The sequence below is a fragment of the Engystomops pustulosus genome, chromosome 10, assembly GCF_040894005.1.
Source record: "Engystomops pustulosus chromosome 10, aEngPut4.maternal, whole genome shotgun sequence".
Taxonomy (NCBI): Eukaryota; Metazoa; Chordata; class Amphibia; order Anura; family Leptodactylidae; genus Engystomops; species Engystomops pustulosus.
In genome coordinates, this window is record NC_092420.1 from 16,370,528 (window position 1) to 16,393,452 (window position 22,925).

The window sequence follows — 22,925 nt, forward strand, 5'->3', positions numbered from 1 at the left end:
CCATTTGCTGTGGTTCTACTAGGCAAAGTTTCTAAAAAAAATATATATAGGGGGACATTAATCATAGTGGGTCTCAGGTTTGCCTATTTTTGCGCCTGGTTTGCTCTTCTTTTTGGCTCCTGATCTATGATGGATCTGGTTCTGCCTTAGTAAATGCACTTTGGAATTGTCTCATGTCCGATTCATTTGCGCCTAAATTAGCGCCAAATTTGTCGCAATTGTTAGATCTCATTTGTGAGCAATAATGAAAGGAGACTGAGAAAATGTGACAGAACGTTCAGGGCTTCATCTCTGCGCACAAACTATCATTGTGGTGTAACTGCAGGGACTAAAAGTTACAGAGATGTAAAAAAAATAAAATCTTGCTGAAATGAGTCTTTTCCTTTTTTATTATAATTTACAGTAAATGGAGACTGATAATATTCTCAGATCTGTACAATAAGACAATAATCACTCCCAGAGATGATCCCATAGACAATGATGAAGTCGTTACTGGAGAAATTTTACATTTTAAAACTGCTCTGAAGTATTTTCCATGTTGCATAGAGGGAATTCTTCATTTTGGAACCTAAAATGTATGTTTTTAGTAATGAAAAGGGAAGTTTTCTGGAAGTGCTCCTGCTCAGAGCAGGTGCATTTTCTGCGCCTATTTTGTGCCTTTTTAGGCGCAAATTAGTGATAGATCCCATGCAAACATCTGTATAGGACGCACTCACTATGTCAGATAAGGCGCAGCGACTCAGAACCACTAAGTGCCGAACTTTGCCGTGCGCAAGAAAATGGTGCATAAATGCGCCTAATTAACGAGATGCGCCAGATTTTTGCGCTAAAAGACGCTCAAAACTGTCTAACAGACTATGATTAATGTCCCCCATAGTATTTGGAATTTGTGGCAAAAAAACTGAAAAGTGACAAGTCCTCTTTAAGAGTTAAACACCCAGAGGTTACAGGGTGATGAGTGGCTATTTCCCTAGCCCACCTGTGTACAACCCAACAAAGACCACACTGTCAGACTTCAGAGAGCTGGCCTTCCATCAGAAAGCCTGTTCCCTTTGAAATAAGGAGATTGGTTCAATGCATGACAGCTTCCAAATGACCTGAAAACCCTTGAGGGGAGGATGCAGCCTCTCGCCTGCGTGTTGTGTGCAGCTGGACAGTGGAGGGTGCACAATCGTCGTAGTGTACTACAACAAGCAGATGTCCACGATGTTATAATCATGGAAATATGGGGGGATAATACAGGCAAATCTCTAAAAGGGGATGTGCAAAAGTAAATGATGGCATCACAAGGGACCAACAGAAAATTTACTGACCTCAAATCGAAACTTTTTGAACAACTTTTATTTTTATCTATCTCTTCATTCATATACATTAAAATGTTGCTGATCACCCTTGTACAGAGGCCTTGAGGCCACACCCATAGTGCACTGTAAGGTGTATTTGCATATTAATAATAAAAATATAGATTTCTCTACATTCGGTCCACAGATTTTCTTAAAGAAGATGAGTACAGGACATTTTACCATGTCACTCTAATGTTCGTTCATTAATTTTTGCAAAGGGCATTACAGGCGGTCCCCTACTTAAGGACACCCGACTTACAGACAACCCATAGTTACAGATGGACCCCTCTGACCACTGTGACGTCTGGTGAAGCTCTCTGGATGTTACTATAGTCCCAGACTGCAATGATCAGCTGTAAGGTGTCTGTAATGAAGCTTTATTGATAATCCTTGGTCCTATTACATTCACTATCATTCACTTCCTATGTAGCCGCGGGCACGGTCGCGCGCATCAGGATCAGAGATTGTAAACCAAGCACACAGACCTACTGGTGTGTGCCCTCTTTGGCCGGATCTGCTCTTCTTTTAGATTCTTATGCTTTAAAAAATATGCAAAGGAGCATGAGGGGCTCCAGGCTCCATTAACACCTATGAAGCCTGGAACCCCTCAGGCTCATTTGCATACTTTTAAAAGCCTTTTTTTTTTTGTAAAAACCAGGACATAAGATCCTAAATGAAGAGTAGATACTGTCAGCGGGGGCACACACCTCCATGTCTGTGTGCTTGGTTAACAATCCTTGATCCTGGTGGTAGATGTCCTTTAATTCTGGCTGCAGCCATAGTGCATACAGTGTATATGCCCAACAATTTCTTTGGTATGTTACGTGACCACCTTCCCATTGGAAAATCTTGCCCTTGATCCAATATGGCGGCTGTCAAGATGGCGGCCAAGGCACAAAAGATAGATACCCTCACCCATTGATTTCTGGGGTGTCAGATTTGTCATTCTCCCTTAAGATTCTGGAATAAAAGGTTGTCCTGAGGCTTTTGGGTCAACCAGTATATGTGTATGTATATAGGTCAATAGGTCATTACAAAAACTAGAATAATTAAATCTTACGAGGCGGAAGAGGACACCATTCACATGTATAACCAGATACAGCAGGCGTTATCCTTCTAGAGACAATGCTATAGATTAGAAAGGAAGTATCTATCATTAGTATTACTGAGCGCTATCCATCTTGCTTCAGCTTTACTCCTACAAAACATACATTTGAATGCAAATCCAAAATGTGTGTTGTGGAAAGGGCATCTAGCAATGGGTGGCAGTAGTCCAGCTGGGGAAGAACAAGATGGTGGGAGGAACAGGAGGTCCTGAAAAGAATAGAGGAGCAGAGAGATGGGGGCTGCATGGGGTGTACAACGCTTATAATTCTAGATGGACTGTAGGAGTATGTGCACACATGGCAGTTTTCCTGTAGAACGTTCTGTGACTGAACAATTCATGGGAATGGGAACTTATAGGAGACTCTTCACCTGCTGCAGATACATTCCTGTTCACATGGAAAGAACCGATATATAGTTGCAGAAATGTGAGCAGTTTTGACTAATGATGAGCAGACACGAATCACAATGTTCTTCAGGGCGATGCCACACGTGACGTTTTGAACCCGTTTTTGATCCGTTTTTAAGCAGTCTGTTAAAAAATGCATGCGTTGAAAATGCATCAGTTTTTGACAGTTTTTTTTTACCAATTATCTTAATTAAAACTGGTCAAAAACTGTTTAAAAACAGACCAAAAACGGGTTAAAAACGCCATGTGTGGCATCAGGCTCGCCCTACCTCCCCCGCTGGTAACAATCGGGTTGTGATCAGGGTTAACTAGTTAAATGCCACTGGTCCTCAGAAATATGGCAGCACAGTTGTTGAAGGAAACCACCAGGATGAAGGATTGTAAACCAAGCACACTGACATACTAGTGTGTGCCCCCTCTGGCAGGATCTGCTTTTCTTTTTGCTTTTTATACACTTGTTTTTACAAAAAAAAGGATTTTAAAATTATGAAAATGAGCCAGAGAGGCTCCAGGCTCCATAGGTGTTAAAGGCACCTGGAGCCCCTCAGGATAATTTGCATAATGTTTCACGCCTTTTTTTCTTAAAAACAATGGCATAGGAATCTTAAAGAAGAGTAGATCCTGCCAAGGGGGCCACACCAGTATGTTAGTGTGCTTTTTTACAATCCTTCATCCTGGTGGTAGATGTTCTTTAAAGAGTTTACTCTGCCATACTCAAATGGGTTCGCCAATCCCCAATTTTAACTTTTAAGATCTGGTGTGGACCGTGTGCAGACACCTTGCTTGAGTTGCATTTAAAAACACAATTCAAGCGCTTTTAGACCTAAACCCCCTGTGTTCAGGAACAAGCAATGTGTTTTGCCGATTAACACTGAACGCGTTGTTTGTTCCCCGTTGCAATAGCTTAGGTCTAAGCGCAATTTAAAAGCAACTGGGAGATGCTTGGCCCAATTACATAAGCGTTTTAGTGGAAATGCATATCCAATCCGGCCAGGCCCCTCCCTGTTGTGTTTCAAAATGCAATTCAAACGCCTTTTGTGAACATAGCCTTAGGATCCAGTATGTGCAGCTTTTTTCTTTTTTTTTTATTCTGTCCTGGCAAATTTGGGAAAATTTGACAACTCTCATGTTTCATCCTGGATATGGTTTATTCCTACCAAACATTCTAATTGGTGGATATATCTTGAAGCTTCAAGTAGCAACCAATGAAATTCGAGCTCTCATTTTTCACAAACTATAGTAAGTGACCAATCAGATCACTGTTTCCATTTTCTACTGACCCGCTGAGAAATTAGCTGTAATGTAATTGGTTGCTATAGGAAACTCTGTGACATGTTCGCCTATCTGGAAAACCTCTTTTATTTTTGTACAAACCCTTTGAGAAATGTAAATGGGAATCTGATAGGCTGTTATAGACCAACTCCATAATTTGTGGTCTAAATAGCAACCAATCCGATCCCTGCTTTTATTTTCCACGATGCATAAAATAAATGATAGCTACAATCCAATTGGTTACCGTGTCAACCAATCCAATCACTGCTTTTCTTTTCCACGGTGCATTAAATAATTGATAGCTACAATCCAATTGGTTACCGTGTCAACCAATCCAATCACTGCTTTTAATTTCCACAGACTTTATAAGAAACGGCATCTACGATATAATTGGCCGCCACATCAACTGTGAACCAATCCGATCACTGCGTTTATTTTCCATTACAAGAAAGCCAGAATATGATTGGTCACTACTAAGAGAATCGTTCTGATTAAACCGCGCTAATATTTTGACAGGAATTTTTCAAAACCTTCTCCCCCGCCCGCAGCCCACACAGTCGCACAAAATCAAAAGTTGCGAAGTTACAAGTGTAGGAAAAGAATGAGAGTGCGAAGAGGAGGGAGGGATCATCGACCAATCAGAAGCCTCGACACAGCAGCCAATGACTTACTGCCGCCGAGGACCAATCAGAGCGCGGGTTACTTGTCAGATTGAAGTCAGTCAGTTCAGGCAAAGGGAACAGAGCAGAGCTGAGTGCGGGGGATCTGCAGCGGGAGTGAGAGAGTGCGCTGCTGCCCGGGAGAGGGACCCTGCGGCTGACTCGGAAAAGCCCGGATTGGGATACTACTGTGGACATAGGAGCACCCCTTTAAGAAGGAGCACTCCTTTAAGGTGTCTGATGATCGTCTCCCCGGACATGGCAGGCTCAGTGCTGGCTCCAGTGTAACCTCAGCACCGGCAGCAGCAGTGATCATCATCCCCTAATTAGCGGCTCTGATCTCTCCAGTGCGGATTATAGGATGCAGCCCAGGACAGGACAGATCGTGGAGCTCTGCCTGCTCCTCCTAGGATGCTGCCTGGCTTCCAGGACCCCCTGCCCCCCCAGGTGCACCTGCACCCAGGATATGGTGGATTGCAGCACCCTGGGGCTCACAGAGGTGCCCTCCCCCCTGCCAGCATGGGCTACCCACCTGTAAGTTGTGCCAACCTCCTCTCCTCATGCACATGTGTCCTGTCTGTCCTGCAAAAATTCCTTTAATCTGGGATTAACAAATACTGGATTATAAAATATTCCGGATTATCAAGTGCGAAGCAGGACAAGTGCTGAGTTGTTTTCTTCTGCTTTTATAAAATTTGGCTGCATTTTTGTTTTTGGATTAAAGGAATTTTTATGCACAATTTTTGAATCTATAATCAACTACTTGTCTGTCTCTGGTTATTGCAAGACTACAACTCCCAGCATGCACTGACAGCTATTGTGATCACGGTATCCTAGGTGTTGTAGTTTTGCAATACAAATGGACACCCCCAGATTTGCAGTGATGGGAAATGCTGGGAATTGTAGTTTTGAAACAGTTGGATGACTAAAGTTTGGCAAACGTCTTTAAGGACATGTGGGGAGTTGTAGTTTTGCAATTTTGAAACTTGCAGGTTGCAAATGTCGGGTTTATATGTTGACAGGGCTTGCTGGGAGTTGTTGTGGCTCGCTGGCTGCAACAAAACTACTACTCCTAGCATGCACTGACGGTTCTTGCGATTGGGATATGCTGGGTGTTGTAGTTTTGTCATACTTGGGGACTCTTAGTGTGGAAAATATTTCCTATAAAAGCTTTTTTAATTGACAAGGCATGCTGGGAATTGTAGTTTTGCAGCTTTGAGTGATTTGCAGGTCGGAAATGATCGGTTTATGTGTCTGACAGGGCATCCTGGAAGTGGATCTTTACGGGCAAAACTACAACTCCCAGCATGCACTTAGTCATTTTCAACTCTGACTGCTGCAAAACATGTTGAAAATGACTGCGTGCTTGCTGTGATTTGTAGTTTTTAATCTTCCGGAGATGTACAAGTTTTAAATAACCAGATTATCAGTTTACACTTCAGCTGGTGCTTTATGCTGGGAGTTGTAGTTTCACAGATTGGAGGGAACTTGTCCAGACTTTAGCTGTGCATGCTGGGTGTTGTAGTTCTCCAGAGCCCCACAAGTTGGAAATCTCCGGTTTATACGTCTTAGAAAACAAACCTCCCTTGTGAACGATTCCAGGTGTCACGGCCGTAGCTGTGATTTATCCGCTCTGTATACATATGGGGGAGGCCGTGCCCTGGTGTATACATTGCTGTAATATTCATATTAGAACTACTCCTGCGCCAGGTGTTTGCAGCGTTGGGAGATCTGCCAAGCAATTCTTTTGTGTACCTCTAAAATATCGCTATAATATAATCCATGTTTTCAGATTGGATTTTTACATTCCCGAATCTTGGGAAAACACATGATGCAAATTAGAGGGCGATGAATTATTGCTAATGTGATTTTATGGTTGCAGTCTGCTTACAGTCACTTAATAACACGGGCTTCTGGTAGTGTGCTCGCTAGATCTTAGAGTTAGGCTACTTTGAAAGGTTTTTGTGGGTCAGCTTGTGGCTGACTGTACTTTGGGGGGGGGGAGGTCAGCTGGTGGCTGACTGTACTTTGGGGGGGGAGGTCAGCTGGTGGCTGACTGTACTTTGGGGGGGGAGGTCAGCTGGTGGCTGACTGTACTTTGGGGGGGGGGAGGTCAGCTGGTGGCTGACTGTACTTTGGGGGGGGGGAGGTCAGCTGGTGGCTGACTGTACTTTGGGGGGGGGAGGTCAGCTGGTGGCTGACTGTACTTTGGGGGGGGAGGTCAGCTGGTGGCTGACTGTACTTTGGGGGGGGGGGAGGTCAGCTGGTGGCTGACTGTACTTTGGGGGGGGGAGGTCAGCTGGTGGCTGACTGTACTTTGGGGGGGGGAGGTCAGCTGGTGGCTGACTGTACTTTGGGGGGGGAGGTCAGCTGGTGGCTGACTGTACTTTGGGGGGGGGGAGGTCAGCTGGTGGCTGACTGTACTTTGGGGGGGGGGAGGTCAGCTGGTGGCTGACTGTACTTTGGGGGGGGGGGAGGTCAGCTGGTGGCTGACTGTACTTTGGGGGGGGGGAGGTCAGCTGGTGGCTGACTGTACTTTGGGGGGGGGGAGGTCAGCTGGTGGCTGACTGTACTTTGGGGGGGGGGAGGTCAGCTGGTGGCTGACTGTACTTTGGGGGGGGGGGAGGTCAGCTGGTGGCTGACTGTACTTTGGGGGGGGGGGAGGTCAGCTGGTGGCTGACTGTACTTTGGGGGGGGGGGAGGTCAGCTGGTGGCTGACTGTACTTTGGGGGGGGGGGAGGTCAGCTGGTGGCTGACTGTACTTTGGGGGGGGGGAGGTCAGCTGGTGGCTGACTGTACTTTGGGGGGGGGGGGTCAGCTGGTGGCTGACTGTACTTTGGGGGGGGGGGGAGGTCAGCTGGTGGCTGACTGTACTTTGGGGGGGGGGAGGTCAGCTGGTGGCTGACTGTTTTTCGTTTAAGTGTCAACCGTGTTAGGAGGCCTTCTACTTTGTAGCAGAATGTAGCTGTATGTTGATAAGGCCAAGATTTAGCTACTTTTTGGCCCCTTCTTGTCTTCAGACTACATTGCCTTTTAGAGGGACTAAATTATGACTGGGCCTGATACGATTAGGTTTCTGTTCATCCTGTTGGATATGGAAGAGCTACATAATAGTAAAAATGAATAGCATATCAATAGCTAATAAATAACCTTTACAAATATTTGCATATTACGGTAGATACAATGGAACAATCTGATGAACAACCTGATCAAATATTTATTTTTAAAGGTTATATCTTATTTATTGATATGCTATTTATTTTTACTGTTCTGTAGCTCTTCCATATCCCACAGGGATGTACAGAAACCTACCGTATATATTTTATATTTCTCACCAATTTTTAAATGCAGAACCAAATCGTTGAGCTTCTTGATTTGTGAACTTTCCTAATTCTTACTTCTGAATACATTGTAACGTTAGATAAGACTCTTCCCTCTGGGTACGTTTCAGTATGTGGCAATTATTTCTTTCCTTCCTGCTGTGTTTGCAGGTTTCGCTTGTATAGTGTTGGATGATGAGGGTTGTAGTATGTCAAAAAAATCTTGTAACTCTATAGATTGCTTTTGTATTGTTCTGTGATTCGGTATATGGAGAAAGGCAGATGCTGGACTGGTTATACAATCTGGAAAAGTTCTGGAAGTTTCAAAATGTGCATTTTCCTTTTGAGATTTGGTAATCATTGCATTTTCTTGGATTGTATAAAGTTTCTGCTTGGTCAGTAGAATCTATAGTGACTTATATTTTTGGCTTAAAACAGCTCCGTTCTCTATTTCTGTCAAATAATTTGTGTACGATTTGGTTGTAATGGAGTATATAGAGAGGATTTCTTTACGTAAGTTACTGCAGCAGAAAATAAAAGCATAACATTAGATTTTCCTTCTCCTTCAGATACTATCTAGTAGTTTTGCTACACAAACTTGCTTTTTTCCCACCACGATTACAATCCAGTCTGCGCCGGGTTAAACTTATGTCTGGCCGTTTGTAGTTTTATGTCGTCTTTGATCGCTCCTTGTGATAAAAGAGCAAATTAACAGGTGGCCATCATAAAGCGCGTAGCCATGAGGCCTGCCGGGGAATACTGTAATGCTAATCTATTTCTATACCTGGGGAAGGTCACAACCCTTTGAGTGTCCTATAGAAACCTATGGGTAGCAGATGATTCACTATGCGGAGTACAGTAGATGAGGAAGTTGCACAGGTCAGAGGGTCGTGAACTAAATCCTCTTTGGCTCAGGAATTTTTGCTTTTTATAAGTTTTCCAAGCTGTTGCCTGAGTCAGGGGGCCGCAGGATCCCAAATGGGTTACTGTGAGCCTAATATTAAAAATCGACCAACTAATTCTCATGGTCTGGTCAATGTATCAAATAATGAAAATCCGACAATGTGGCAGCAGCATTATGTGTTACTAGGCAGCTATTCACATTACTAGGTGTGCCATCCAAGCCACCGGACCCTGGGAGGGTGCAGAGGCTCTGGAGGGAGCAGTCGTGACAAGTTCTGATAAGTTGGTTCATGAGTTGAATAAATCTATTTGAAAATTGCATCTGTGTGGCAGATTTGGGGCAATTTGACATAAAAATAATAATTCCCATTGTGACAACAGAAGCCTTTGAAGAACCTGAGAAACCTTGTTATAGGTCACTGGGGTCCATTGGATGATTTTGGTATCTGTTGCATGATTCCAGAAATTACAAAGCTGATGTAAACGGAGCCTTATATTGTATATTAAAAAAAAAAACTGCGGGTACACGGGAGGAATTTGTGTCCTCCATAAATCCTCCTGTCACGATAAATTACCTAAAATAGTCTGCGTTCTGCAGCAGAGATCTTGTATCTTCCCCTTATTGATTTCAACCTCAAGTTATCTATCTATCTATCTATCTATCTCATATCTATCTATCTATCTATCTCATATCTATCTATCTATCTATCTATCTCATATCTATCTATCTATCTATCTCATATCTATCTATCTATCTATCTCATATCTATCTATCTATCTATCTATCTATCTCATATCTATCTATCTATCTATCTATCTATCTATCTCATATCTATCTATCTATCTCATATCTATCTATCTATCTATCTATCTATCTATCTATCTCATATCTATCTATCTATCTATCTATCTCATATCTATCTATCTATCTATCTATCTATCTATCTATCTATCTATCTATCTATCTCATATCTATCTATCTATCTATCTCATATCTATCTATCTATCTATCTCATATCTATCTATCTATCTATCTCATATCTATCTATCTATCTATCTATCTATCTCATATCTATCTATCTATCTGTCTCATATCTATCTATCTATCTATCCCATATCTATCTATTTATCTCATATCTATCTATTTATCTCATATCTCTCTATCTATCTATCTATCTATCTATCTCTTATCTATCTATCTATCTATCTATCTATCTATCTCATATCTATCTATCTATCTCATATCTATCTATCTATCTATCTATCTCATATCTATCTATCTATCTATCTATCTATCTATCTGTCTCATATCTATCTATCTATCTATCTATCTATCCCATATCTATCTATTTATCTCATATCTATCTATTTATCTCCTATCTATCTATCTATCTATCTATCTATCTATCTATCTGTCTCTATCTCTGTATCTATCTTCATTTAGTTCTCTCTCTCCTTTCCGTCTATCTATATATCTCTCACTCGAGTTGTAGCTTATATCTTAACATAACATTTTATTTTCTGCCAAAAAAAGCCAATTTAACATAAAAAATGCAACGAGGAGAACCTACCAGTTAGTCACTGTTTGGGTAGGTAGATGTCACTATGTAATTTGTTATAATAAAGTTATTTGAGAACTTTTTCAGTTTCCCACAGTGGGGATCCCCCCCCCCCTTCCCGCCATTTATTGGACTCCCGTATGGATAATGTTCCATGTAGTCCGCAGCGATTCCCTTCTAGACTTATTTAATGGATTCTTGTGGTTTCTTTATTATAGCCATAATGTTGTCTATGTGATCGGGGGAAGCCCTGTATTATCTCCTGTCCCGTTCTTACTGTAATTACTTGGCTTAGAGGTTTTTTTTTTTACTTTAATAAGCCTCGTCCATTCACCGCAAGACACATGCTGCTAATGGGCTGGATATTATTGTCCCCCACAGACCCCCCTGTGCGGCTTCTCCATCCCACACATCAGGAAGATTCCAGGCCTTTTATTGTGTGTGTAAATATTGTGTTTTACATAAAGTTTTTAAAAAATATTTTTAACATTTTTGCCCAGACATATTTAATGTATGCCTAAACGTTATTTAATTAGGGTTATAAAACATATAATTTTTTTAATGATTTGTGGTTTTCTTCTGGTCATTTATAGCTTCACTTGTGATTTTCCTTTTAAATGTAGTTGTTCTGCTGAGTCCCTTTTACTCAGTGCAGTTGGTACAACAGGGGGCGCTATTGTGCTCCTTTTCTGTAATTTCCACCTATGCTGGAACTACAGGACTGCTAATTGGAGTAAAGCATTGCTGTTGGGGCAGAATACATCAGATTATAGAGTAACCCATTCATACACTTTGTATCGTCTATGTCCAGCATACACAAAATAGTCAAGACCATGAGCCTGGACCACATTGTGTACTTACTCCCCCATAAATATGCCTGTCCAGATCATCAGTTGTGTTTTGCTGGTTCATTATGAGTTAAGTGGATTTCAGACCCATCCAATCACTCCCATTGGACAATGTCCTCTGGATACATCAACATATCTACAGCTAAGTGTAACTTGTCCATTAGATATGTTTTCAGCTATTGGTGCACTTACCCACTGAGCCGAGTGTGATATGGTTTCACATTCTGAACTCTCCTGCTTTTTACAGTAATTGGGTAACATTATACCTGTACAGTTATTACACCTTGCAGTCTATGATCCGGCTGCTAGTAGTCACCATGTGGATGGTTTTATTGTTGCCTTTTATTGGCTCAGTGATAAGGGATCACGGGATCCATCCCCTTTTATGGCCAGTCTGGAGAACCGCTATTGACATTAGGAATTAGCACTTTGTGTTTTAAGATTCACTTTTCTGGCAGTGATTTTTTTTTTTTTTTTTTTTTTTGCACATCTGTCCATCCCTGGAAGTGACGTTAATCAGTTTTTATTCCTTCTAATCCCTCCTCGTCTTGGCCCATTGGTCGGCGGGGGTTTACAGTAAGGACAGGAGTAAACTTTAGCCAATTGCTGGTAAGGTTCGGGTTATTTTGTAGGGGTTTTAAATCAGTTTTGCTGAATAATTTCTCTAAATTTATAAAATTTTGCACAATATTTAAAAAATTTGTTCTATGTTTAAATCTCTTCTCAAGCCTATGCGCTGTGGAAATAAGAGTGCAATTTTTTGGAAACTTATTACCCGTTACATCTAATAATCGTGGTGCATGCACTCGGCAGGCTACTTGCACATTTCTACCTCCTTTATTTAAAATAAGCTGCAAAAAAAGTGAAAAAAGTTTGCACGAACAAGCCCTGAAATGGCAAAATCCCCTCTTGCGATGCTCATAGTTTGGGTCCTGAGCCCTGCAGTGGGACTGAATTGGGGATGCTTCAAATATGTCCATGTTATCGCTGTCTGCATTGTAAGAATACGTTTTCTAAAAACTATCATTAGACAAAAAGTTCCTACAAACATCATTTAAAAAAAAAAAAAAGAACGTTCCCATCTCTTTCCAGTTTTGCGGCAGAGGCAGAGTGCGTGTAAATATGTGATGTGTGTAACTCGGCTTCTATTTTTCTTCCATTAAAGTCTTGTCGGCCGCAGCTGCCGTCGTGGAAGGGGCTTGTAATAATAACGATGCTCTGCGGAAAAATGACAGCGGCGCAGTGTGAAGTGTGAAAATACGGCTAATTCGCCTCAGGGCCTACTAAAAAATTAATTATAGCCTTTCCTCCGGTGACCTTGTCTAAATGTAAGTTCAAGGCACCATGGGGGGGGGGGGGGGCAGAGTCTCTCTGAACTGTCATGTTAACTAAAATTAATAAAAAAAAAAAAAATAATTGGTCAGTGACACCCCTGTATAAGGGTGAGGTAATTGGGACAAAAAAAAAATAGATTTTTCTGAAAGAATTATAAAGATTTTTTTATTTAGATTATTGTGTATTTAAGTTGAAGAGGTAGGGGGGGGGCACATATGTCTCCATTTTACACTAATTTGCCTTAAACTGAGGTTTTTTTTTATTGCCCTTTGACTCTGAATTGGTTTTTGATGTCTTTTGTGGCAAAGTTATAGATTTTATTGATTTTCTTTTGGGAAGTTTTCGATGTGGTGGGACAAAAATTGAGGTCCCTTTGCTCCATTCCTTTTCCTATGGGCTGTTAAAGATAGATGAATGTAATATATAGGGAGGAGATTTATGGGATTGGCAGCGGACACGCATGATCAGCCACTCTGTTCAGTTCTCCGCTACGATGGGATCCAAATGTTTGGATCATCTCTAATGAAAAAGTTGCTGCGATGCTACCGGACTCTAGTGCCTAAAGGAACAGTTAAACCTCCCCTAAATCTACTGAGCCAAACTTGATTTACTATAGGGAGCCATGTTAAGATGTGGCTATACAAATTTTAGGCAAGTATGCTAAGAGTCATGTATGGTGGATGTATCCAGTGACCAATATTAAGAGAGAAGGATTGGGCAGATGGGTTAGGACATGTCCCACCACCAATAATAGGGCCCTATACACATAAGATGAAATTGCCCAAAGCTGTGGCTCATCACATATTTATGGGGCTTTTTGACTCTCCTCCGATGTCAGATGTGGGAGATAAGAATCGGAAAATTGGAATTCAACTTTTTCTCAAGCCATCATCATAAGAGGGAGCTGGAAGAGCTAAGATGTGATTGGAGAGACCTCTGTGGAGGAGATGCCATGGCCAGGAGGACAGAGGAAAACATGGGGTTAACATTCTCCACATTCCCTATGGCCATAGACCCAGAATAACACAAATGGCTGTAAAATTCCAGGAGCCGGGTGGTCATAGCATCCAAAAATGAGCCTTTTAGGACCATATGAGATTTCCATACATGTGTCGCAGTAAGGTCCTGCCGCTCAGACTAGTACACATGTGGTGCACCGGCATACTGGATACAGATGGGCTCCCATCAGCCAATTATATGCAGCTCAGGTCTGGGGGGGGGAGGCTTACGTGCATCTTTTATTCACCATATGTGAATTCCACTTGTCAAAATAGTCTTCAGCTCCGGTGATGAAGCATTTGCTTTTAGGCAAAGGGAAGCGAGGCCTCAGCTGCTCCCGGGAATGGGCAGGAGGCTGCAGCTACAAAGTCCTTCATCTAATGCTTCTCACATGTGGCCGGCCTGTCGTATACCACAGCGGGGGCACGTGTGCAAAAAGTGTCCTCTGGCCTTTTGTTTGTCAAAATGGCGCAGATTTAGGCGCCGGCCACGTGTAATTATATACATGCGCATAATTTGGGGCTGGAAAGCCTCCTCTTTAGTTTGTGGCTTCCCCTATTGTATAGTGTAGCGGAAAACTGTTATGTGGTTGGATGAGATGGATAAGTGACCCCCATATGTCCGGTAGCTGCTTATCTCTTGGAAAGTTCAGAAAGTTGGGAATCGACAACATCCGTACTTAAGTAATTTTTTTTTTTGTGAAATCTCACACTTTACCTATTTAAAAAAAAAAAAAAAAAAAAAACTCCCCCCAAAGTTGGGAAAACTTGACTCTTCTCACCTAATTTTCAAATGAGATGAATCAAGTTTAGTGGTTGGAGGGGTAGTGTCACTTCAGGAGCCCCTATCTTCTGATCTATAGTATCTAGCAAAACGAATTTATCAGGCTTCTAGTTCTGTGACCTACAGAAACAGAGATATAGGAAGTTAAAAACTTTGTCGGAAATGCAAGCTGCAGATAGAGATCCAGTTCCTGTCTTGTGTTTTTTTTTTTTTTAACTGCTTGTACGTCCAGTTCTGTAGCCTACAGAACCATAAGCCTGATTGGAATTTAAAAGATGAGATGCTATTCTTAAATATGACACGATCAGCGTGTTTCTAGGTGCTATAGAACAGAAGATGGGGGGGGGGGGGGCTTCTGAAGTGACTCTCCCATGCAACCACTAAACTTGACTCGTCTTGTGTGAAAATAAGGTGAGAAGAGTCATATTTGCCTGACTTTGGGGAAGAATTTTTTTTATAGTTAAATGGATGAGATTTTAGAATTCCTTCTTTAATGTATAAAGGAAATTTCATCTCCTACCTGAGGGGACTAGTAGTTTAGTGGGGTAACACCCGGTGACAGAATCTCTTAAGAGGAGTTATCCAGAAGGCAAAAGTTTTTTTTTTTCCCCAAAAAATGGTCAAAATGGCATTAAAATACAGCATAAGATACTGAAAGTCCTACTTCCCCAATCCATAACCCTCTCCCAGCTTCTGTTCTGACACATAATAGGCTGGATCTGACATCTACTTCCTGTTTCCCTCCTGACACACAGGAAGTGAGCGCTCGGCCAATCATTGGCTTCATTGCCTCAGGCTATGATTGTCTGGACGTCACTTCCTGGGTGTCAAAAGGGAATGGAAGGAAGAGACCAAACCGTTATGGTAGCATCAGGGGATCGGTGAAGAATTTTTATTATCACTTTGTGTTTTTATGTTTTTTTTACCGATCAGAAAGGAATAAAAAAATACTGGACAACAATAAAGGCAAGGCTACAATTTTAATCTTGTATAATAATATCTTATTGGTCATTCTCTCCTCAAGCGATGCAGAGCTGGAGCAGCTGGTAGTGTAAACTCGTACGGGGGAGATTTATCACAAGCGTCTGAGGTAAGACTGTTCCGGTTTCCCATGGAAACCAATGAGAGCTCAGCTTTAAATTTTATAAACAGCTGTGGGAAAATGAAAGCTGAGCTCTGGTTGGTTGACTAGAGCAGTTTTACCTCGGACACATCTGTCTTTTTGTCCACGCGCCGCCTGCTGTAATCTTGCAGCCGGGAGAAGATTTGTCTATCTTATCTCCAGCTCCACTCCTGTCTCAAGTGGAAACAATTCTGTCAGTGTAGTGATAAGAGGCTACTGAAGGACCTTTCACTCTTCATTGATAATGGTCAAGTGCTGTCCAGGGCTGTCGAGGATTTAACTCTTTTATTGCTAGTTTTTAATGCATTTTGACAGATCTCCGAATGTATTGCTGACTTTTACTGTTTGTCTCTCTAAAGATGGGTAGGGGGGCAGCAAAAGTCCAATCAAAAGTAAAATTACAACCAAAAATTGGGTCCATGCTGTGCCAACAGTCCTAACCGTGGGTCCAGATGTAGCTGGCGACTTCAGCTGTAGATTTTGGAGAATTCTGCATGTTCCTAATGGTCTTTATTTTGTTTCACCCAAGACGTTGCAAGTGGTCGAATCGACTGTGAAATTGCATTGCAAGGGGTGAAATAACAAACCACTTCATGCTGTGCTCAGCAATTTCGGTCACTCCCTTACCATTGCATGGCAATATGCATATGCGACCTGCTGCTCCACCCATAAGGGAGAATGGGTTTGCCGAATAGCGGGTGGGTCGGGGGTGTTAAATTTTTGTTCTCGTGATTGGATGGGGTTCCAGCAGTCGCACACTCGCCGATCATCTTGACATCTCCTGTAATGTACAGAACAGCTATTTGGACGGAGTTGTCGAAAGATTAAAAGTTATGTGGGGGTTACATAATAATAATAATAATTCCTTTATTTATATAGCGCACACAGATTACGCAGCGCTGCGTAGAACTGCTGTCCCAATGGGGCTCACAATCTAATCGCCTACCAGTATGTTTTGGAGTGTGGGAGGAAACCGGAGGACCCGGAGGAAACCCACGCAAACACGTAGAGAACATACCAACTCTTTATTGGTGGGGGTTTTATGCTATCTTGAAAACAGGGGTCACTAATGGAGCGCACAGTTGAGCATATGCACTGTCACTCCATTCTTTGTCTATGGGACCGCTGGACATAGCTGAATATTTTGCTTTCGAATGGCACAAGGGCTCAAGTTCCTACTCATTTGGGGGAATTGCACCCCCTGTCCTGTGAATAAGGGCTAACTTTTAATATTGGGACTTCCCCTTTAAGTGCACCCTCCAGCAGTGAGGCAATAGCCCTCGGATTTGTTACCTTAGCGTGAAATCTTGTGCAATCCCCTACATATCACTTGTGCGACGCTTTGTTTACAGGCGAGCACCTGGAGTGTCAGGCGAAACCTCTTCATGCGGACCGCGCGCCAGGTGCTCCGTTTTAAACATTACAAACCGCAGGGATCGAGTTGGCTTATTATTTCTTTCTTTTTCGTGTTTTTTTTTTTTACTGTTTGTGGGAAGCGCGATGTGTTTTTCTTGTGGATTTATGCCCTTTTTTTTTTGTTGTTGTTGTAAGTCGAGTCTCATAGTCCGTAACGTCTCATTCTCAGGGTATTAATATCCTCTGTTTACTCTGCTCGCAGACGGATAAACCCCATTTACTAACAGATCACAGTTTCTGATGTTGTGTTCTTTTTATTAACCCTATGGGCCCGGGGGCAGGAGCTGTAGTCATTTTATGGGGTGGTTTGTGATTGTGTCAATAAAGTTATTTTGGAAGCCCACGGTATGAGATGCTGATGCGGCCATATTGGTTATCACCCAGCTTTCCCATGTATTGGCTACATAGGAGGACAAGTGACAGACTATTCATGAGTAGAGGGGGGAGGGCAGGCGGCTGGTAGGAATGACCGGCAAGAGCCTCTTTCGGGAGACCCTTTAAGCTCAGTGGGTGGGCACAGGCAGGAAGTCTCTTTAGGGCTGTATAAGACCCCCATTGTTCCTTTCAGTCTTTGCTTTTTGTTGTCTTCTTTACTGAGTAGTTTTTGTAATTTTTAAAAAGTATCAAAATGTCATAATTTTTTTTTTTTAATTTTCAATCATAAATTTTTTTAAAAAATTTGACTTCCTTTAATATGAGCCACATAACTGTCCATCATTTTACATTCCCATATTAAACATCTCAATTTCTCATTTTATGTTGCTTTTTCCACATTTTTTGTGATATATCCATCCCAGAGAACCCAATTTGGAAACCAAAGAAGCACCCACCACCCAGCTTTTCTAGGCTCCTCAATCCTTACCAACCCCTTACAGATTTAGGTTACATTCCTGCACAGGTTCCATCCTAAATCTTTGGAAAAAGTAACATGGGTTGTGGCTACAGACCCCATTATAGGTCCATGGGTTCCTCAGGCGCCTTCGGAGACCATCAAGTGACCGATCCACATCCAACGTCTTTTCCGGCTTTCACTTCCTATGACGAATCGGAAAACCAGAACTTGTAATGTATGGAAAATTGAGTTTTTTTTAGGAATAGATGGACGTAAGAATATCTGAGGCATGAGGTACCGTATACCCCAGTCCTGCTCCTCCTCGGGACCCTCATGAATATATTACAGATTAAGGATCCCGGTCTAAAGGGAATAATAATAGTTCTCCTTCTTCAATACCATTTGTGTCCCCCAGGGGCCCCGGCCAGTAAGAATAGATGGAAGCCTTCACTCTCTGAATGCATTTTACACCCAGGGTGCAGATCCTAGAATGGAGAATCACAACACAATTTCACGCTCGGAGGGTCTCGGCAGGGGGCTTGGTGTGGGCTTGACTTTCTATTGAGACCCTCGATTAATGTGAAGAAACTCCTTACCGTGCATTGATGTCAATTCAGACTTTGACATGTCAGAGATGATTCAATTTACATATCTATACAGATGACCTAGGCAGCGGCCATTGTCAGGGGGTCTATTCATCATAGGGGGGGGGGTTGTGGGCGGTCAGAGAGTGAAGCTTTATGTGAGTGTTTTATGTGAGTGTTGCGAAGTTAAGTTTATGTTAGATATTTACTTGCATAGCTATGACTATATTACCAGTTATGGATGTGATCTGTCGAAGATTCCACCATTATTTGGTTCAGGAATGATCCATTGCTGGTGGAACTTCAGAGGATCCAGCGTGTGAACAAGACCAAGGCGGTCAAAAATCTCATCCTTTTTTTTTTATGATACATATCACGTGCTGTGACCGGCTCTTATGGATGGAGCACTTGGAATAGCGCTCTATATGGATTATGTCCTGCATATTGGACACTAGAAAGTGGAGGTTACCCATAGCTGCCGCTCTACTTCGAACGTTGCATTAGGCATTGATAATCATTGTGGATTGGGCTTCTGGATGTTCACCACAATGGGGGGAGGGGTGTTCTTCTTTGTGAGAAGAAGCATGTATGGTCTACAGTCAAGTGACCCCAATCCCATGTCCATCCCATAGAGGTAAATAATAGTGGTGATCCCCTATGCGCACTACCCCTGCGTTCACGGAGCAAACTCGGGACCCCATTTTTTAAGAGTCTTGGTGACCAGAACCCCCAGTAATTGCACGTATATTGGCGGCAACCACCTTTTTGTAACCATCCGGATGGTGGAGACGCGGCCAATGAGACTTTTTTTCGTGCTGCGCCCATTCATTGGCATTGGTGCCTCATGGGGCGCCAGTTGAATAGGATATCCATCCATATAACAGAAGGACGGTCTAATAAGTGTCTGATGCAAGTGCTAAGGAGGAGGCTTACTCCTCTCTTCTGGTCTCACTCATCAAAAATTAAAACTTGATCTGATGGGGGGTTTGCGCTTATTTACAGCTTTTTTTTTTTTTTTCCCTACAAAAAAGAGAGCGCGCCTTGAACTTCTTCTAAATCCCCTAATTGTCAAAGGGAGATTTGGAGAAAATTGCTCCCACGTCGTTAACCTGACGGGTGACCCCCTGACACAGGACCATTTGTAGCACAGTTTGACCTTTCCTCCATTCCTTGTCGGGGGCTTCCTGTAAAATTCACTATCATTTTTCACCACAAGAATTGGGGAGGGAAAGTCCTTAAACTGGAACCGCGCTGCCGGCATAGTTGTAACTTCTTCTTCTTTTTTTTTTTTTTTTACTTTTGGTGGAAAGCGACTTCAAAGTATCGGATGCGTTGGTGCCAGACGCCTCGTAGTTTTTGTTAGAGGAATTTAGAATATAATTGAAAACAATCGGTGATGTGTAGCTGAGATCAGGCCCCGGCGCTGGGACGGAAAGCTCGTCCTGCTCAAGGCCTGATGTCTACGGCCGGTCAGGAGAGATGAGTCATCTGTGAATTTTGTGCATCTGGTAAAAGTTTGCATATCTGGAAAAAAAAAAGAGAGCATTAAGATGCGGGGGGATGAGTGTTACCAAGAACCAGAGTAGGGATCTCTCCGGAGAAAGGCAAGGAATGACTTTTACAAAAACAGACCTTCAACTATTTTTATGGTTTCCCTCGTTTTTAGTGAATTTTTGCTCAGAAAAATGTCTCTCGGAGATTAGAGGAACGCTAAAAGACTAATTCAAACCTCCTGAAAGGCCCCGATGTGTATTTTCAGCACTGCTGCTCACAGCTGAGGGTTTGTTACATATCCAAGTAGGGACCGTCATCACGTTTGCTAAATAGGGCAGTAATATCTCCTTTATCTTTAGGGTTGAGGTTTTCTTTTCACATTTTGGTCTCTGGACATGTACACATTCGTCTTCTCTTCTTGGCTTCAGTGATTTTTTTTATAAATTTTTTTTTTCTCCTTGATGCCTTATTGACCCATTCTTTTCAATGGGCTTTTTCACACTTCAGTTGTTGTCGGTGAACACAAAAAGAGCAGGTTCCAAACTGACCACTGATGAGTGAAAAATCTAAGGCATGGACCATATATATCCATGGCATATATCGCTGACGCAACGCTCTACTGGGGCCTGGACTCCCAACGTTGTGATGATCTACACCGGACGCAAGGACATACAGCATTATAGATGACTATTACGCTAGGGGTTTGGTGGTCCCTGCCTTCCTGGGAGAGCGCATGATTGCTTCCTTGCAGGACTACAGTCTTGTATGGTCACAATTCTCAACTTAAAAGGGGACTAAAGAGTGCACCCGAGGGCTGGGTTTGGCAGCCTGAACCCTGCTCAGTTATAGACATAACTAGTTGCTAGGGGAGTCAATTTGCCGGATTGGCTGTTGGCCTGTGTTAGGTGGCCGAGCCCATATTTGATCATTTTGGGTCCGCTCATCTCTACTCACAACTCAATAGAGGACTTATGTGACCGGAAGTCTAGGACCACCTCTACTGTTCAGCTCAGGGAACATGGCCGACATCTGGTCCGTATGTCAAGGAACACTGTTGTCTGTAACTTGCCAAACCCGTTACTTTATGGCCATACCCGAAGGCCTCCTGCTTAAGATCCGCAGCGTAATTTGGTAGTACTGTAAGGGATTTACAAAAATCACATGCTGTGGATCCCATTGCAGAATTTAACTAACCTATTTCAATAGTTGAGCTCGGCCCCCGGCCTAAAAACCCAACAAGACCAGGATGGTTTTGGCTGATTTCTGATCCTTGTAGAATTACCGCTGGGATAAATTTAGCAGTCTTTCACCTACAAGGGAAGAAGTTGTGAATGGAAATCCATTCATTGGCAGCAAGCAGAGATTTGGTGAGGAATGGCAACACAAGCGCTCCAGTTTCTGGCCACCTCTGTATAAGGGTAGTTTTCATGGGGTGTTTAACATCGCACCTCCCAAGTATTGTAAAGTAAATATCCTTCATCCACCTACAAAACATTTTTTAGATCTCTCCTGGGTCCCGGAGAACAGATATTCTCTGGCGCGTGTTTACGCAGCTGTAATTTGCCTATTAACAGTGGCGAGCCTGTGACTGCGCTCGCTCCGAGCGTCCATGGGAAAGCCTGTAGTATAAACAGACCTTCACTAAAAAACCGCAAACTGCTGGCGGAGGCCTTGTCCGTGAGCCTCCGCTGGTGGTGATCTCCGCACCCCTACGAGCGATCGCCCCCTCGATCACTCACAAGACGTCGTATTGCCTCATATTTCTATTATCTTGTTTATGTTCTGTTGTGAGCCGGTGCACAGATGTTTGTCAATTTCAATAAAGTTTTAAAGAGTCTGATGACTGCCCCCCCTCTTCAAAGCTGCCCAATAAGTGACATGTGTTTGACGTTACCCAAAACATTTGTTTAGCATATTTATAGCGCGTTATTACTGCTGCTTTTTGCTATCTTTGCCTTGTCCTATTTATACACGACAGACGGTCTCAATTTAAGCTGAGTGTTCGGTATTGCTGAGCCCCCCCCCCCCAATCCCCTCGAAGTCTATTATACCGTATTATTATATAGATGATTATTAGTCAGTTGGGGTTTATTAACCATAATGTTCCTGTTTACCTTGTAGTGTACATTTTTATCACATCCTGTAAGAAGTGCAGGACCGTGCCGCCTTAAAGGGAGTGTACAACACATCTGGTTTGCCGCTCTTCCACTTGGACTCTGTCTGGTATTGCAGCCCCCACTAAATGCACTTCTTTGGGGATAAGCCCACCATCTGGAGTGGCTCTTAAAAAAACGCTTCCGCGTTTTGCAAAAACAGCGCCATACTGAACCACAGGTTATGTCTGGGATTGCAACTCAGTTCAGGATGAGTGGTGCGATGTCATTTTATTGTCACCCTTTATAATCCCTTTAAGGTTGCCCCAACAGCCATTGTAGGCGACCACCCTGCATCTTACATGTGTTGTCTAAGTATCAACTTATTAAACTAGAAGTCACCACAGTGTAGTAATGTAATTCTATGTAGTTACCTGTGGCTTCCAGTGGTTACTACTCCCAGCAGAGCTACATTTTAGGGGCCGCTCTAAGTCCCCATTGAGCCCCATTACTCTGTTATAAACTATAAAGAAACCCTGCAGGAAGTGATCACTTTTTTTTTTTGCCACAGTGCCTCCGCAGGGGCAACTAAGCATTACACAGGAAGCTGTGTGATCATTTCCCTGCAGCGCCTCCGCAGGGGCAACTAAGCATTACACAGGAAGCTGTGTGATGATTTCCCTGCAGCGCCTCCGCAGGGGCAACTAAGCATTACACAGGAAGCTGTGTGATGATTTCCCTGCAGCGCCTCCGCAGGGGCAACTAAGCATTACACAGGAAGCTGTGTGATGATTTCCCTGCAGCGCCTCCGCAGGGGCAAATAAGCATTACACTGGGAGCTTGAGTGGT

The 22,925-nt window shown here is 42.9% G+C and overlaps 1 protein-coding gene across 1 annotated transcript in view; it reads left to right on the forward strand.

Annotated features, from left to right (window-relative positions):
* Window positions 1-4,640: 4,640 nt before the first annotated feature.
* The window catches only part of LRIG1 (leucine rich repeats and immunoglobulin like domains 1), a 65,386-nt gene continuing 47,101 nt past the window's right edge, over window positions 4,641-22,925 (forward strand). Inside the window, exon 1 of the mRNA XM_072127804.1 lies at window positions 4,641-5,321. Coding sequence (XP_071983905.1) covers window positions 5,149-5,321 — 173 coding nt within the window. The 5' untranslated portion in view covers window positions 4,641-5,148. The remainder of the gene's footprint in view (window positions 5,322-22,925) is intronic.